At 44.5% G+C, this 17,692-nt stretch overlaps 1 protein-coding gene and 1 long non-coding RNA gene across 3 annotated transcripts; one reads left to right on the top strand and one right to left on the bottom strand.

The window, feature by feature from the left end:
* Positions 1-741: 741 nt before the first annotated feature.
* On the bottom strand, positions 742-7,714 carry rad23aa (RAD23 homolog A, nucleotide excision repair protein a). 2 transcript variants are annotated; one of them, XM_030089668.1, is made up of 10 exons: positions 7,493-7,714; positions 4,612-4,773; positions 4,318-4,529; positions 4,032-4,075; positions 3,627-3,650; positions 3,350-3,477; positions 2,414-2,504; positions 1,979-2,109; positions 1,733-1,894; positions 742-1,654 (listed from the first exon to the last, which is right to left on the bottom strand). In XM_030089668.1, the coding sequence occupies exons 1-10, from the start codon at positions 7,556-7,558 to the stop codon at positions 1,541-1,543; spliced, it is 1,134 nt and encodes a 377-aa protein (XP_029945528.1). In that variant the 5' UTR covers positions 7,559-7,714; the 3' UTR covers positions 742-1,540. The 2 variants fall into 2 exon arrangements, with proteins under 2 accessions (XP_029945528.1, XP_029945529.1); XM_030089669.1 differs by lacking the exon at positions 3,627-3,650 and having other exon boundaries at positions 7,493-7,712.
* A 6-nt stretch (positions 7,715-7,720) lies between these two features.
* On the top strand, positions 7,721-14,806 carry LOC115387105 (uncharacterized). The gene is made up of 3 exons (XR_003931339.1): positions 7,721-7,855; positions 14,345-14,429; positions 14,691-14,806. It is a non-coding gene; the product is annotated as an uncharacterized LOC115387105 (long non-coding RNA).
* Positions 14,807-17,692: the final 2,886 nt, after the last annotated feature.

Below are 17,692 nucleotides of genomic sequence, written 5' to 3'. Positions count from 1 at the left end.
CCATCTAAGCTTTTATTAGCACTCAGATTCAGGCAGATCACTTTGCAGGTTCTGAAATGACTTTTTCCCTTTTCCCACCATCTGCTGTGATTAAGGTACTTCAGCTCCCGCCCCTCTGAGGAGGCGTGTCCTCCCCTCCCCTCCTACCTGGAGAGGGCATGCCATCTTTTCCCATGAGAGAACCAAAGAGTGCCAGTCCGAACGGTTCCAGAGAACACTGGAGGCCTTCATGCGACGGTGCAAAAAACAAGAAACAAAAACCAGAAGGTAGACTCCACCCTTTCCTCTTGATCTGGATCTTATTTACAGCGTCAAATTAACTGTAGTGATTCGATTTCTGGAACTGAAGCTTACAAGTAGCGTGAAAGCATGAAAAGCTCACCGACAGAGCTGCTGGAGTTTTCTCTGAGCGGAATCGCCTGAAAATATGTTCCAATAGAAAGGACCTAAAGTGCGGGGCTGACGTGACTTTGGTTGCGTCGTTTGAGAAGTGGTTGTAGAGTTTTAGATGCCGATTCAAACCCGTTGCAGCTTTGAAGCTTGACCAACAGGGAATCCAAAGGTAATTCATGTTAATTAGCACCAGCAGCTATCGACATAGACAAAGGAAAGAAAGCTTCAGTGGCCTAAAGAGGCAGGCACGTCTTGAGTGGAGGGGTGAGGATGATCCGTGAACGTTCAGACGCCCCGTCGCGACACGTCGGAGGCAAAGAAGAGAAAGAAAGGGGCGGCACGCTTCTGTTTCTGCCAGTTTCATTCTTGGACGTACATACGTGAGGCTCATACACAAAGCAGTTACACACATACACGCTCTGATAATGTGGTGGAGGTGCGGCGAGGAGCGAGCGCCTCCGTACAATCCGCCTACGGCATGAACAAAACTTTTAGAGGATGCGAGATTGGATTACGTTTATTTATTCATCGATTTTTTGGATTTTGTTTTTTTTTTCTCTCCTGTCGGCTTAACTGTAGTCGCATCCATCAGCACAGGCATACATGGACACGTACTCACACACGCACTCCCGCTGGCCCCTCCCCCTCCCTCCCTCTTCCCGGTCGCACCACCCCCCCCTTCCCTAAATGTTCACAAAGCGCGTCTAAAATCAAATGATAGAATCTCCCCTAAACAAACCCCACACATTCCATTGGAATTCACGGGGATTTTTCATCATTCTTCCACAATTTCTTTTTTTCTTCTTCAAACAAACCCCCCCCCCCCCCAATTTCCATCAAGCATGGCCTTTCCTGCACACAACCTCCACCTTTTGTGTACTTGTAACCCCCTAAACCCCGCCCCCGTTTTTCGCCTCCCATCCCCGCCACTCCCGCCGCCGCCGCCTCCTGGTTGGGTCGAGCTGAGGTTGGTAGCTGTACAGTAAAATCTGGGGAGGGGGGGGGAGGGGGGGGGGGGGGGGTGCAGTCTTTATGCTGAGCGGAAGAAAGAGGGAGGGGGGGAGGGAGGGAGGGAGGCGGTGGAGGGGGAGGGGAGGAGGGAGGGGCAGGGGAAGTGGCGGTCCGTCCGTCCGTCCGTCCCGCCCGCTCAGTCGTCTTCCAGTCCCTGGTTGAGGAGAAAGTTGGCCGCCAGGTTCTCGTTCTTCTCGCAGGCGAAGTAGGCCTGGATGACCAGGGCCTCGGGGAAGCCCAGCGCTTTTAACTGAAGACGAGAGAGAAAGGCTTTCAGTTCAGAAACCACAGCCGCGTCCCGGACGCCTGCGTCCCGCCCGCCGCTCACCCTCTCGATGGCTTCCTTCTCCTGAGGTGTGACCTGGATGTAGTTGACGGGCGCGCCCTCCTCCCCCGCCGCCCCCATCTCCCCGACCTCCGGCGCGTCCACGCCCTCTCCCACCGGCTCGTTCAGCATCTGGATGAATCGCTCCTGGTGCTCGCTGATTTGCTGCGGGTGAGAAAACGCGGGTTAGAGGTGGGCGTGGCTTTGCGGCGGTGTGCGGCGTGGAGGGGGGAGGGGGGGGCAGCTCACCTGGAGGAGCTGCGGGTTCTCCCGGCCGAGCTGCTGCAGCAGCGCCGGCAGCAGCGCCGGGTTCTGCTGGATGGCCTGTCGCATGTGCAGGAACTGGGGCTGCGTGCGCAGGAATGCAAGCGGGTTCTCTCCTGAGCACAGAACGTTCCAGAACATGTTAGGAGCTCTCTGAACTTCAAGACGTCTCCACAGCGAAACCGTGGACGGTTCATTACAATCTTAACGCTAGCCGAGGCGTTTTGTAGCTGCATCACACAGGTCCTGATAAACAAGCGAAGCTCCGGCGGCGAACAGGTTTGACGACAGTTTGTGTCGGCATGTGGCGGGGAGACGTTCGGTTCCTAATGACTCAGAGTGAGTCACGTATTTACTGTCGGCCCTTTGAGGAGCTCACGTTATTTAATAATCTCAGATTAGCGAGCCGGGACGTGCTACCTTCTGCTAGAGACGGGGCTTCTGTGGGTCCAGATGTGGGAGCCTGCGCTGGGGGGGGGTTACTCTCCTGCACCGGGCTGCTGGGAATCCCCTGGAAACACAACACAGCCGTCAGTCACACCGAAAGCTGAAGACGGAGGGCTTTCAGAAACGTGCGTTTTCTGTTTTCACTTGAAAACGTTGTGTAAACAGGAGCTCAGATTTTCTCCGCATTCTGCCACAGCTTCCCTGAAGGACGTCCTGATGAAGCACAGGAGCAGTATCCTATTCATCCTTCAGTGCAGGTCAATATGCTCCACACATTTAATCTTTCATCATTGTACCCAAGTTTCTCTCTAACTGGTAGTTTATATTCTGGTCTGAGTCAGAGCGAACGGCCTGGTGGCTCCACATCAGATTCCGGCCTGTTTTCTTCCCGTAAAGCCGAGTGGAGTTTCTGATGACTCATGCTGCACCGGAGGACGTTCACTAACTGCCTCGCACAGAAATGCAAACGCAGCTTTAACGTGTCTCCTCTGCATCAAACGCAGGCCTGGATTCAAACCGTGGGGTGGGGAGGGGGGATCGGTGCAAATTTGAAGCTGAAAGTGTGAAAATCTGGAAAATATCTTCAGATTTATCTCGGTGAAAAGAGGATGAAATAAGATCTGATCTCTCTTATCTGGAGAATTTATACCAAATAGGATTTGTAGTGTCTTGTGGTTTCTGTGCCAGCTTCACTGAGACACGCTACTTCAATCCAGGTGCATCAAACATAAGGCCCGTGGGCCAAAACCAGCCCACAAGAAGCTCCAATACGGCCACCAAACAAATAGTGAAAATTTCACTGGTTCCATAATTGCAGAGTAAATCTCGGGCCCTGTTTACACGACGACATTTCAAGTGAACACGTATCGTTGTCGTGTTTTCGTGTGTGTGTGTGTGTGTGTGTCGTACAGTCAGCAGGTACTCCACGGCTCGGTGGGGGTTGTTGTAGCTGGCCCGTAGCGCGGCCACCACCCTCTCCCTCTCGTAGCCCATGGACATGATCTCCGTCACCATCACTTCGTACTCGGCTCCGGTCACTGGAGGCGACAGGCGGCCCGGTTAGCGGCGGCGGCGCTTCGCACGTCTGCCACATCCTCAGTCTCCCGTCACGTCACAGTTTCCCCGTGGGAAAAATATCTCAATGTGATTTTGAAAAGTAACACTGAATCTACTATCGGTGACTCACATGTTAAGTCAATTTCTGATCCAGCTTGAAAACAGATTAAAACAGAAATTAGTTGACTGAATATGAACATTAGAAATGTCTGAAACACAACGTGCGATTTCTGGAGGGATAAATCCTTCTGCACAGACGTGTATCGTGGCTTTAAGGACTAAACTGAAATAGCAGCGTGACGCCTCTCCGGTATGAGCTGACCACATGGGAATCCCCGTACAACAAGGTACGGCTTGCTTTTATCACAGTCTAAGAATAGAAGCAGTGTGTGTTGCACAGCAGCCTTGTAAAGTCCTCAACCTAGAACGGCAATAACATCTGACCGGGGGGGATTCGGACCACCGGGGGCTTCTACTGTACTGTCTGCGTATGGCGCATGAATGGCAGGAGTCTGGGAGCAAGGCGTTTACCTACCCAGCGCTGAGGAGGCGTCCAAGCCCTGACCTCCACCGCTGGAGCTGCCAAACAGTTCGAAAGTCAGTACAATCCTCACGACAGCACGGATCAAAACAGCAGATTTACAGTTTTCTTACTGATATTACACTCCTGATGTGTGGGAAAGTGTGGCAGACGTCAAATACAGCCCAGATTAGCCCAGTATAGGGTTTTATCCAGTAGATTTTTTTGTCTATATTGAGATTGCAGTAATTTTCAATTGTAATTGCAGTGCTGGTTGTGTTCCTGATCGGAGCGGCTGTACCTGGCTGGCTGCTGTGGTTCTGTGGCGGCGGCGCTCGGCTCCTGTTTGTCCTCCTCGGGAGGAATGGGGACAGCTGCGGGGGTCGGGGTTGTGGCTGAGGCCGGGGCCGGGTTCGTGGCCGGGGCAGCTGTCGACGTGGAGCCGGAGTCCTGTACGGGGGGCTTGGGGGCTTCTGAGACCGGCGGCGAGGCGGCGGCAGCGGCGGGTTTAGCCTGATGCAGGTTTGAAAAAAAACAAAACGTTACGTTGGGAGTCGAACCTTGACACGACGCTTCGGACGACGCGAGATCTCACCTTCGACACCATGACGACCACGAAATTCTTCTCGTCTATTTTGTAGTCTTTGATCGGCGTGTCATCTTGCAAGATTTTCCCGGCGTATATCAGCTTCTGGCCGGACACCGGAAAGTTGTCTTTCCCTCTTTCTGCCTCTATCTTCTCTTTCAAGGCCTTCACCTGAAACCCAGAGGGAGGGATCGTCAGCTTCAGCCGCCACACACACACACACCCTCCCTTCGGTGTTTTTCCTCCGTCGCCATGGAAACGGGGAGAAACTCTGTTCTTTTAATTTTTTTTTTTATGTTGACCTGAAACTTCAGCTGAGTTATAATCACGAAACGGATTTGATCCGTTTCGTGATTATAACTCAGCTGAAGTTTCAGGTGTTGGACGGTTCAATCGAAGGCAAGACACGCCTCCATGTCGTCATGGAAACGTGACGCTCCAGCGATTGGAAAGATCTCCTCAATAAGCAAACGCAGCTCTCTGAGTATTTCGCTCGGCGTCGCTATGTGGCAGATATACGTCCCAGCAGCTGCTCGGCATGTGTCTCCTTGGCGTCTTCTGGCCCGGTGTTAAAAACCACAGTGGGAGTGTGTGAGATTTTTTTTTCTTTTTTCTTTTGTTTTCCCAACTCGAAGCAACAAACAGCCACACAAGTGAGCAAGAACACAGTGTACGGACTGGAGTGTGGACCGAGGCACGAATGAAGAACTGATGAAATGTTGACATTATAAGACCATCGGCAAACACTGCAGTTAGCCTCCGATTGTTGACTGAAGAGATTTTCTTTATAGCTTATTTTATGTGAGATTTTTTTCAAAATTCAATTAATCTATTTGATTTTCTGAAAAGTACAAATTCCTTAGTTTAGCCTTCTCGTAAGTTACCGTTCCTATTTAATCGAAATAAGATTTCAGTCAGTTTTCACTTCAAAACTCGTCCTCAGCTGACTCTCTATCAATTTAGGTTTTGAAGACTAAATGAAGAGGGCTGCAGTAGCAAACATGAATGACTTGACTGGTGGTGGTGTGGAATACTTCTGAAATCAAGGGAAACCTTTCATGTGGATCACATTCAGAGCTGGATGAGTCACACTGGCATACTGGGCGTGAGAGAGAAGTTTACATGAAAAAGATCCACTGGAAGCAGCGGGTTTGTTTCAGTGTTGTTGTTTTTTTCAGTTGAAAAAGTTTCACAGCTTCAAAATGATTGTCCTGAAAATGCTGCAGTTTGCAAATTGTTAGTAGTTATTGTAATAAAACACATGCCTACAGAAAACAACACGATGTAAACAAACTCCTTCAAACTGTTCAATACTCAGAATGTAAGAAACGTCTCCACATGTGATCCAGATGACGACGGACGATCATTGTCCTACAACTGGAATCCTCCACTGTTATTGATCCGCTCACATGTGCAGAAGAAGTATTGATTGTGATCACAGAGCACATTCCAGAAAAGCTGCTCTGTGGAAGCAGTTTGCAAAAAAGTTTGAGCAAATAAACAGCAAAAAATGTTTTTCTCTTGAAAAAGTCAGAATGTAAAGATGAACCTCACATATCCGGTTGGTATAAAATACATTTAGTGTTTATGTTGTGGTCCAGTCATTAAAATGTATGAATCAAAGACAGCATCACTGCTACAGATGCATTTTGAACTCTGCAGCTGTAAAGACGGAGAAAGTGATTGAAGTTGAGACGACTGAAGATGCACCATGCTGATGTGAATCCAAAATCTTGTCATCGTGTTTGCTTCTGGACTGCACGAAGGCAGTAAGATGAATGGAAATGCACAGAGACTCTCGTCCTCCAGCTCATCGCAGGATACTCGAGCTGTTTCAAGGCTAATAGTGATGCAACCTCTCCGTTGGGTCACGGCCCGACCTCGAATACTCTCCCGGGTTTCCATTGCAGCTCTGAAGCAAAGCCACCACCGGGCCATGGAGTCAGATGTTGGAAACCGCCTGTGGGAGCAGTGCTGTCTCATTCCTGGAGCGATGGCCAGAGGTGAGGGTGGGGACGCAGACTGATCGGTATGAATCACTCTCACCTTAATCACCCCAGCAGTAAATCAAACCTCCATATGTTCAATGGGTTTAACATTATTTAGCCTATTGGGTGGAAATTATACACAATCAAGAAAGATTACACCTATTTCAAAACCTCCAATCTGATCTTTAAAAGCGGAACACCATCCAATCAGTGATTTGTCTCTATTTGAAGCAGTCAAATGTGATACAGATGATTAAAATCCGGGTAATTTGGGGCCACTTGTGTTTGAGTGCGTATTAATGTCATTCCAGGTTGCAGCACAAAGTTGGCAGCCCTGAACTGCTTGGTCATGAAACGATCCCTGCATGCCAGCATCTGGAAGCAGATAGTCACTTATTGTATTGACTGAAATTAAGTAAAAGTCTGATCTCCACGTCTATCGTGTGAGTTACACCTTGAAGATGAGAGCATGCTAATACCTCTCAGGCTAATTGGCAGTGTCATTAGTGTTAGCATTAGCAGCGAACCTTTGACAGACAGCTTGGCACCGTCATATCTGAGAAAAATAAGTTCTGAACCACGTCCGGTGTTGCTGGGGAGCTTATCCGCCAGGTAACTGCGACAAAAACTTGAAACGATGCTTTGCAGCCGCGTCGCGATGACTTTGATAATTTGATGCTAGGCTAGCTAGCCAGCTAATATTAGCTAACTTATCTCCCGTTGTTGTTTATCCGTTTCGCGTGCGTTTTGTGACTTCTAACGCGCGCTTTTTAGCGCGCGTAGCTTACACACGGGCTGCAGAAGATGTGCCTTAGTTGGTGATGTGATGTAAAGCTGCTGGGGTCCATACGTGAGGAGCTAATACACAGCTAGCATGAGCTAGTTAGCCGTTAGCCACTCACCGTTTGTTCGGGGTCTATCTCGATCTGAATCGTCTGCTGCTGCAGAGTTTTCAGCGTGATCTGCATGGTGCCGGCGTCAGACGGGCTTCAAATGGAGAAAAGGCTGCTCGCTGGGCGCTTAATGTGTTTGGACAGCAGGCGTTTCGGGTGAGATAACAACTAGCCGAGAAATGTGTGTATCCATGAGCGCTCAGCAAATCGCCATCTTTGGTGAGGAGTTGATGGAAGCTCGGCTGGAAGCGACGAGATCTCGTCCGGATCTGCGCGACTGTGACTCCTCAAAACCTGCAAAATTCCCCCTGTGCCTCCTCAAAACCTGCGAAATTCACCCTGTGACTCCTCAAAACCTGCACCATTTAACACGTGAGTCCTCAAAACCTACACAGTTTAACATGTCACTCCTCACAACCTGCAAAGTTCTCTATGAGAGTTCTGAAAACCTGCAAAATTTACCATTTGAGTCCTCAAAACTTTAAAAATTCACCACGTGACTCCTTAAAACCTGCAAATTTCTCTATGTGACTCTTCAAAACCCATGAACTTAACCCTGTGACTCATCAAAACCTGCAAAATTCTCTGTATGAGTCCTCAAAATCAGCAAAATTTACCATCTGACTCATTATAACCTGCAAAGTTCACCCTTTGACTCCTCAAAACCTGCAAAATTTTCTATATTAGTCCTAACAACCTGCTAAATTTACCATTTGAGTCCTCAAAACCTGCTAAATTACCCATGTGAGTCTTCGACAAAAGCTGAATTTATCCTTGTGATTCCTCAAAACTTTCAAACTTTCAAAATTCACCCTGTGACTCCTGAAAACCTTCAGAATTTGCCCTGTGAGTCCCCAAAAGTTCTGTATATTATTACTTTTCTGCCTAATCATTATTACTTCACAGAGTGAGTCAATGATTTATGGATTAAAGGGCTTATTGCTTATATTTACAATGTAATATCATGCCCTCCCTCCATCACACACACGCAAACACACACTTACAGTGATGCCCTCTTATGCGGCCCTCTCATGAACAGAACAATGATTCCAGATCATGGTTTTACACTTTAATTCCAGAAGCCTAACAGTTTAAGTTTCAGGTCTGTTTCTGCTGTAGAGGTCAGATGAGAGCAAAAGGTCAAAGGTCACAACAGGCTTCATGTCAAAGGGTTACGTGAACCTCTTGGAGCTCCATTAAAGGAGTTTCTGACACTAATCTTGTTCCAAGATAAACAGAATGAAGAAGAAAAATTAGCCCTTGTCAAAAAACATTTGATAGACACCAAGATGTAGAAGGTTCACATTTAGTGCGTATTTATTGATAATAATCTCCAGAAATACAGTAAAAACAAGTTTAAAGAAGTTACATCTCCATGTGGTTGTAGTTTATTTAAGAAATATACAGTTAAAAGTACATCTTTATTTATTTTTCTACTGATTCTGTGTAGGGAAACGCTTAAAGGAATTCCCCTCTGTGATTAATGAAGTGTTTCTTTTCTATGCTATTCTAAAGACTAAAGCAAAATATCAACAGCAGGTATGTGTTCAAATAGCCCAGAAGGAAAATACAGGGAGATTCCCAAATAAACCATTATTATTATTTTTTTTTAATTAGATCTTGAGGGAAGCAAATATTGGCTCAGACACCTATTATCAGTACATGTATTATCAATATATAATGTGAGAGGTGTCTAGATGAATATAGATGTTTGAGGAAAGGATCTGAAAATGTGGAAAAGTAATGCACTTTATCCACAGGCATGATTGCGACATCAGATAAGTCACACAAAAGAAAAATAAATGTTTCAGAAGAAAATACAGGGTAATTCACTCACTCATAAAATTAGGTTAGGAAAGCTGTCGGAGAGGAACGAGAGAATGGCAATTCATGGCAATTTAGTTATTTAAAGTGGTGGTCACTGTCAATAGGAAACTAACTTCAGCACAAAGTTCTTTGATAAACGAAGAATGACTGAGAATTTGACCACCTGTATAATCAGCAGAGATGTAAAGATGTATCTGTGTGTGTTTTGTAAGAAACCAAACTCGGTTTCAAAACTTAACTTTTAATGTAATTTCAAATGCAATGCAGCTGTTGGCCACCAGGGGGCGGCAGTCACACTGTTATTTATTCCCATGTGGACTGAGAGAGAATGGAGGGAAAACAAGAAGGATGGTGAGAAATGATCAACAAATATGAATTGTTTTGGTACAATTTATAATCTCTTCGTGTTTTATTTTAAAAAGAGAGAGAGGGGGAGAGAGATTCAAAGAAAACTAAAAAAAAAAAAAAAATAAAACATTCTTCAAAGTAGCAGACACAACACTGAGTCCCAAGTGTAGATATCAGCTAAGAAAGAAACTTGAACACCATGCTGTCAGGGTGAGTGTTCAAAAACATCCATAATGCACATAATGCAACAGCTGTAGGAGAAGGGTTTCTTTTTTTTTCTTTTTTTTTGGTATTTCATTGTATTTTGCACCAGAAGGTTTCATTGAAATTAACTTTATGTTGATAATTTAGTCATTTTCAGCCGTTATTGTTTGTTTTTTCAGAAATGTAGACATTTTCATCACGTATACTCAACGTATTGACAAAGAAAAACTTGAAATTTTAGTTTTAAAAATTATTATGGTCTATTTTTCCTGTCCAGCCCATTTAATGTGAGATTGGTCTGTTTGTGGCCTCACGACTAAAATGTGTGTAACACCTCTGTTTTAGATTATTACTAACACTAGAGTTTGGCACTCAGAGAGCACAGACCTCCGCCACAGCTCAAATCAGTCACCAACAACAATAAGAACACCATATATAATTAAAAAAAACAAAAAAACATTTTATTTCTCCCCAACACAAACCATGTATGGGCGAAAGCTGTTTGTTGCAAGTTCATATCTGAATGTGTTTCCTCACAGTGACTGACACTCCGGAACCCCCCTATTTTTGTCTGTTCTGGATCCTGGTATCCGGAATACTTCCATGATCTGGATCAGCAGCTGATACCTCATAGAGTCATTGAAGAACTTACACTGTAATTTTTTGCTAAGCCCCCTTGTCATTTATTTTTGAGTTATGCCCAACTGTGTCAAAGACTGCCCTATCTCTCAATGATAAAGAATCCTTTAAAAAAAAATTCCTGGATCCAGACAGTGATCCGGATCATCACCAAAATTTAATGGAATCTAAGTTAGCCCAAGGCCCACCTTTCCACAAAGTTTCATTGCAATCCGTCCATAAATTTGTCCGTAATGCTGCTAACAAACAAACCAACCAACCAACCAACAAACCAACGTGATTACATAACCTCCTTGGCGGAGGTAAAAATATGACTCACTTCCTCCTCATTAGAATGCGAATAACTTCTCAATTAACTCACCTGCTAAAATAAGGATTCAAACACACATTCATTCACATTCACAGGCACTAATCAACCTCAAATGCCTTTTTTTGTGTGTGAGTAAAGCGAACTAAACAGATTAAAAAAACAAAACAAAACATGTAGTCAAAGTGACATATTGACACTTCCTGATTATGTTTGGAGAATAAAAATGGCTCCTAAATCAAAGTTTCAATTGGAATCAACATTTTTATACAATTGAATCATGAATATCATGAATATTGATAATCATAAACACATTTTTTGCACTTTAATTTAAAATCTTTCAAAATTGCTTTTAAAAAGTTTCACATAAAGTAAATAATAAAGTTAAAATCCAGATTTACTTTTGTACTTCAATAGATTTAATAACTAGTGCTGTCATGCAATCGAAAAAATTTATCTTATTAATTACAGGATTTGTAATTAATTAATCTAATTAATCACATTTTAATCTCATACCTGTTTTAGGTCCCCAAGTGAAGAATTCAAATTCAGGAACGTTACAGAATTGTAGTGCAGGACTCATCAAATGAAAACACAGAGAAGAGAAGATTTGAAATCCACAGTTATGTTGATGATGAATGAAAGCTCAGTCAGGACGTCTTGTCCAAAATAAATTCTAAGCCCAATCAGGCAACTCAAATAACACTTTCAGTGTGTTTCATTAATAAAATTAAAAAGAAGAAAAAGTTTACGTACATCCCAGCAAACCAATTCGGCCTGGTGCGCTATTCAAAAATGCAATACAAATACTGATAAAAACAATTTGAAATAAAATAAGGCCGAGTCTCAAATAGCCACTGAAGCAAAATAAATTCTAAATGAAAACTAAAGCTGATTCAATACAGCAATTCAAAATGAACACTACAAGTATAACATGCCTCTAAATAGGACAACAATTCCATTCACATTGAATTGCCACTCAAGTATGCTATAATTAATCTTAGATTAATTTTTTTAGTGCACTAATTTGAAGTGTAATTAATTAATCTAACTAATGCACTAAAGTGTCAGCCCTATTAAAAACTTCTCCTCTTTTTCGTCCTTGCTTCACCTTATTGGACTTTTTTTTGTTTAGTGCAGTGTGACCGTGTGGCCACCAGGTGGCAGAGTTTGCTCACTGAATGTGTGAGTGGCAGGAAGGAAGAGCTGAAGGTCAGGAAATCTGTGAATAATGAAAAGTGGCTGGTTGGGTTTGTTAGTGCTTCACTGATTTCAGCGTGAGGGAGGAACACGGTGCGATTCAGTCGGAGATATTTAATCACAGCCTCATTGACAGTTAGTTATTATCACTGAAGAGACGCCGCTGCTCTCTGGGACAGTTGTTCTCACATAATCTGATTTAATCCAGAGGAATAAAGGCCTCTCTGCGTGAATGGCTCTGCCTTTTCTTCTCGTCCCGAGCCGCATTAGGAGTTGCAAATGGGCCTGTGACCAGCAGCCAAACCTCCCAGCCAGCTTTGCTACATGAATTTTTTATCGAATTAGCCCCTGAACCATCGCTCAGTGCCAGGCGTGCCGGGGACTCCCCCGACGGGCCTTTGTCTCCTGCTGCTCCTCAGCCTCATCCCAGTTCCTTCCCGTCCTGCTTTGTTTTTTTTTTTCCCTCTTTTTTTATTTGTATTGTTGTATTTTTTGATGACAGTGGAGGGATGACAAGAGCATAAAGAGGGGGACGTGAGGGAGCAGCAGATAAGAACAAGAGGCAGGGAATCGTGTGTGTGTGTGAGTGTGTGTGTGTGTGTGTGTGAGAGAGAGAGGACGGTGCCCTAAATGTGTGTTCATCTGGGTTAATTCTCAAGGACAGAACTATTAAAGATTAACAGCCAGCCACCATGTTTTATTGAGACATGCTGCATTCTCAGACATATGGCTCCAGACACAGACTGATTTACAGGTCTGGCTGTCTTTGCTTCTGCTGGTCTTTTATTTTGCCCGTAAGCCCCCCACCCCCCAAAAAACAAATAAACAAATGAAAATAAGCAACGTTTTCTCCTAAAAAGCCATGTTGTGACTGTAGGACTGGCTTTTTGCTGCAGTCACACCTCATTTTGACAAGATTTAATCTAAAGTCCACAATTAATGAAATCAAATGTGTTTTTTTTTAATTGATTCACATTCTTAGTTTATTTATGATAGCGGAGTTTCATAATGGCACAACATTATTTATAAACTGAAGTTTTTGACCATCAGTGTTTTTTGTTTTGAAGTAAATGACTAATTTAACTCTTAACAAACAGAAACATATTGTTTTAAATTGGTGAAACTTAATTACACATTTTCATTGTGATAAACAAAGGCCCAGTACACCTTGTTTCACATCACTGAAAATGTCTCAACATTGAGTGTCGAAATCAGAGTTGGAAATTGAGCGTTCCGATGTGTTAACGTGAACTGTTGCATCCTAATGATGATGTTCAGTTTGTCTGTTGTCATTTGTCCTGCAAACTTGGGTGTTTTTTCCCATCAGGGACTCAAACCAGGATCCCACATCACTCAGGATGAGCACATTACTGAAAATACAGGAGCATCATTTATAAACCAGAGGCCGCTCTCTGTTGGATCAAAGAGTTACTCCTCTTCTAGCCAACATTACTAAGAGTCGGAGGAAGACACGAAAGCTAAATGTGATTTATTAAACATCTCGCTCTCATTTCCTTCTTTAACAGACGTTCGGATTGAGCTTTAGGTACCGTATGTGCAAACATTTCCTGAGTACCCTCATGGACAAAAACAGACACAATCATACAGATTCTTTTCAGAATAAGCCAGAAAAAAAATAAATAAAAATAAGCCGGTGTGTTTGAAAATCCTCTTTAATTGGGCGGTTATCTGGCAGAGGAACTACTCTCCACCTCCTCTCTGGTGTTGTGCTTCTGTCCTCTGAGAGAAATCCTTTTATTCTGCAGCAGGTACACCCCCACAGCACGGTATCATCTGCATAGCCACGATATGTCACACTGCTCCCCGTGTGTGTGTGTGTGTGTGTGTGTGTGTGTGTGTGTGTGTGTGTGTGTGTTGTCACCAGTACAATGAGTGACTCATGTTTGCAACCCACCGGGATTCTTGCTAATATGAAACATTTGGGACCCAGAAGGCCTACACTCCTCTCTCTCTTTCACACACACACACACACACACACACACACACACACACACTCACACACAAAGGCCTACACACTCACGATGTGTAACTAATTATAAAGTGTTCTTCTTGTTTTTTATTTGGCATTTAATTCTGGGCTTGTAGCTGCATGTGAAAACCGGGCCCTAATAATAGACATTGTGTCGTGGAAGCGGTCTCACATTCGGTGGAGCAGCACAGTCCTGAACGGCCAAGCAGAAAACTTCTGCAGGTTCGGCAGTGTGAACATTCAGAAGGGCGTTTAACGTCCAGAACAGAGTTGGGAAACTCTGTTGCTCTATGTCGCCTTTTCTTATAATGACACCAGTAATAACAGTGCTTTTCATTTGATTCAGGATTTCCTGGTGAAACCTTGAGGGCCGGTCAAGCAGAGCCAACGGGCCACACATGGTCCCCGAGCCTTATGATGACAGCGTCCTGGTAAACAATCCATATTATTAAGATATTGATGCAACATCTGTCCACAATTAGCTGAATGAAAACTGGATTATCTTCATATTTGTGATGCTTCACATGTAGAAAACAGAATATCCTGTGGAAATAATGAGACATGAATAGATGATCACATGAATTCCCGTTGGTTCGGATCTGTCCGTCCTCTGGTTTCCGTCCACGGTGATTCATGTCTGTGGAAGTGAGCGAGCGCGTCGGACTCTGACTGATGTCTAATATGCTGAACAGGCTGCGCCCGCCTGAAGGTGACATCCAGGCCGGCTGACTGCGTCTTCCCGGTTACCGCGGCAACGGCGGATGCTCGGCTCCCCGCGGTGACAGCTCAGAGAAGCCGTGCTGGGTAAACACGGACTCCCCCGAGAGTGGGACAACTGGTAATGACACCGCACACGAACAACACACACACACACACACACACACACACACACACACACACACACACACACACACACACTCTCTCTCATATAGAGGAAACTCACACGGGACTGAGGTGCTTCAGTCGTTAACAACTCCTGCATCTTGGTCCCTCCCTCCTCGCTCCCTCCCTTCACTTCTCTCTCTTCTATGTATATCTGTCCTCTCTGACCCCGGCCTCGGCAGCAGGCCTGCAGGATTCTCCCTTATTCAGCCAAAAACTGGGCCACAGGAGCACAACCTCATCCCAGAGACGCACACGCCGACACGCACTCGCACGAGTCAATGCTAATTAGCTCCACAAACAGGTCCCGGCTTGCTCTCCCTTCTTTTTTGTGTGTGCGTGTGTGGTGTGTGTGGTGTGTGTGTGTGTGTGTGTGTGTGTGTGTCGGGGTGACAGAGGGGCAGTGTGTCGTTAACTTACTAGAGTACAAGGATTTCTTTTTCTGTCCTCATTTACGGAAATGAAGTTTGCCCCTCGTGTGACCCACATCTCCCAACACACCGAGGCGAGGGGCTGGAGGAAGGGAAAGCGAGGAAAGGCATCTCTCCGTGTCTATATGGCAGAGAGGAGGAGGAGGAGGAGGAGGAGGATGGAATCAAAGGCAGATGGAAGTGAGAGACAGGAGCGGCTCAGTCGGACTTTACCTTGTATGGCGAGGAGATGAGGCTGATTTCAGATGGCACACGGCTGGGTGCATACGTCTTAATGAGCCACGTCCCCGGTCTCGTCTCCATATACAGCCACGGAGACGAGGCAGCAGGATCTGCGGTTAATCCCGTCCCGCCATTACATCACCGGGCCGCCGCCGCCGAAACCGTCAGAAAGCAGAGAAATGAGCCTGAAACGAGAGACGCTGTGGTCGCCTTCTCAATCAGGACTTTCAGTTTAGTTCAAACGCATCGTTTTTTTCGTTTTCGTTTGAGAAAAGTTTCATGTTTTCACGGCAACGACAGAAACACTGAAAATGGCGCAGTTAGCATGTCAGGCCAGGAGGTGGCACTGTTGGTCGTTTTTGTAATGAAACTAAACAAGTTTCAAGTTAGCATTTCAGACACTGGTAAGAACAGATGACAGATCGCATGCAGTGACTCTCAGCTATAAATCTACGTAGACTACAATCTGGACAGGGAGTCACGTCCCTCTGGAGGCCGCCATGTTTCTGATTGTTGATTTACTTGTACATGAGCAGAAGAACTCTTCACCACTGCAGCAGCATGCATGTGCAACAGCAACTCTCAAGCATTTCAGAAAAGTGCCATCTTGGTGGCTGTGTTCAGAAAGTTTCGTTTTCAGGGGCAACGGCCAACGAAAAACTGATGAAAGGCTTTAGTCTGTAGTTTGTAGAATTCATCCACCCGCTGAGGTCGAGATTAGCTTTATACTTCACCGCCACTTTTAATAGATTTGACTTTAACTATTTCATGAGCCATTTACTGGTGGGATTAAAGCAACATTTCCATGACTTTCATGTCTTTATTTTTGGCTTTCAGTTCAAGTGAAGAAAACAAACAAACAGTTGGTTGTTATAATAATATGAAAATAGTATTGTCAACATAGTCTGTTAAACTGGGGATGGAGGTTATGTTACCAGAGGTGGGCAGAATCATCAGGCAGTTCTTTTTTCTTTAAAAATTGACCTAAAGCAGAAATCTGCACCTTTATGACCTTCATTTAAGCCATATACGTAATTAGTTGTCTTAAAGGTGCTGTAGGCAGGATTCCGCATCTCCGCCATCTTGCTTAGGGTTACCTAAGTAAGATGGCGATTTGACCCATCTAAGATGGCGATTTGAAACCCAGCACAGCCAATCCTGTCCTGTTTTCTCTGACATCACACCCTTACGCAAGTTAAGCCCCTCACACAAGAACGCGTGACGAACGCCCCTCCACCAATCACGGTTAGAGCCTCAGGGCTCTTCTGATTGGTCAAAGATACCTGGAGCTGTCGAGATTCCTTTTCAGCTCAGAACAGAGACAGATGGAAACGCTGCGCCCTTGCGGTAGTGCAATTATGCTACACTCCTAAAGGATTATCAATGGATACTCTAACATTTAATCCAAAGAAAACACAGAAAAATTAGCATTGACTAGCAAAATCCTGCCTACAGCACCTTTAAGGGTGTGTGCTATTTTGACTTTTCGCTTTTTTAAGTCATTTAAGCAGTTTGCATTTTTTTCTGTTAGTCATTCATCATTTATTTTGTCAAAAGTCAATAAACTGTGACACTGGAGATAAATCTAAGTGTGTGAGAACAAGAGGAAGCATGAACTCGGTACTTCATCTCCTCTCTCTTCACGATGACCTTTTTTAATTTTTAGTGAAAACCTTATCTTAAACTTTTATCGAGGATCTATCTGATCTCATTTTTCAGCTCTAAATTCTCAAATAAGTGAGCATTTAATCACATTTATACTTTAAGATTCATTTTAATTTATGCAAAAAGATAGTTTATTTTAATAAAACCTCAGGGTTGAGTGTTTTGAGGCCTCACTGTTAATTTATTGACATGAAGAAGTTGCTGCTGCAGCTGTTTCGGATATTTATATCTGAAAAGTTGGAAAAGGCTGCGTGCAGATCTGCTGCGGCTTTATTAAATTAGAAGTGTATCGAGGGTCAATATAAACATCCATCCTGAATATGAGTGTTTGTTTGGGAGGCGGCTGGCCAAGGTTAAATTTAGCTTGTATGAGAGACACACTGGAGTGTCAGGGGAGGTTGAGCTTTATGAAACAATGCATGCTGGGAATGCTCGTCAGCTCGTTTAGGAAACAGTTGATCAGTCCAGTTGAAAAGAATGAAAACAAGAAGAAA

This window comes from Salarias fasciatus, chromosome 4 (genome assembly GCF_902148845.1).
Source record: "Salarias fasciatus chromosome 4, fSalaFa1.1, whole genome shotgun sequence".
NCBI lineage: Eukaryota > Metazoa > Chordata > Actinopteri > Blenniiformes > Blenniidae > Salarias > Salarias fasciatus.
This window is presented reverse-complemented; position numbering and strand designations above follow the sequence as displayed.

What these genes read in the sequence shown, in the direction of transcription:
- rad23aa (XM_030089668.1), bottom strand. Translation starts at nt 7,558, where the DNA reads ATGCAGATCACGCTGAAAACTCTGCAGCAGCAGACGATTCAGATCGAG. An exon ending in ATCAGAAATTGACTTAACAT is followed by an intron (nt 3,478 to 3,626) that starts GTGAGTCACCGA and finishes TGTCGCCTCCAG; the next exon opens with TGACCGGAGCCGAGTACGAA. An exon ending in AGCCCCGTCTCTAGCAGAAG is followed by an intron (nt 2,110 to 2,413) that starts GTAGCACGTCCC and finishes TTCTGTGCTCAG; the next exon opens with GAGAGAACCCGCTTGCATTC.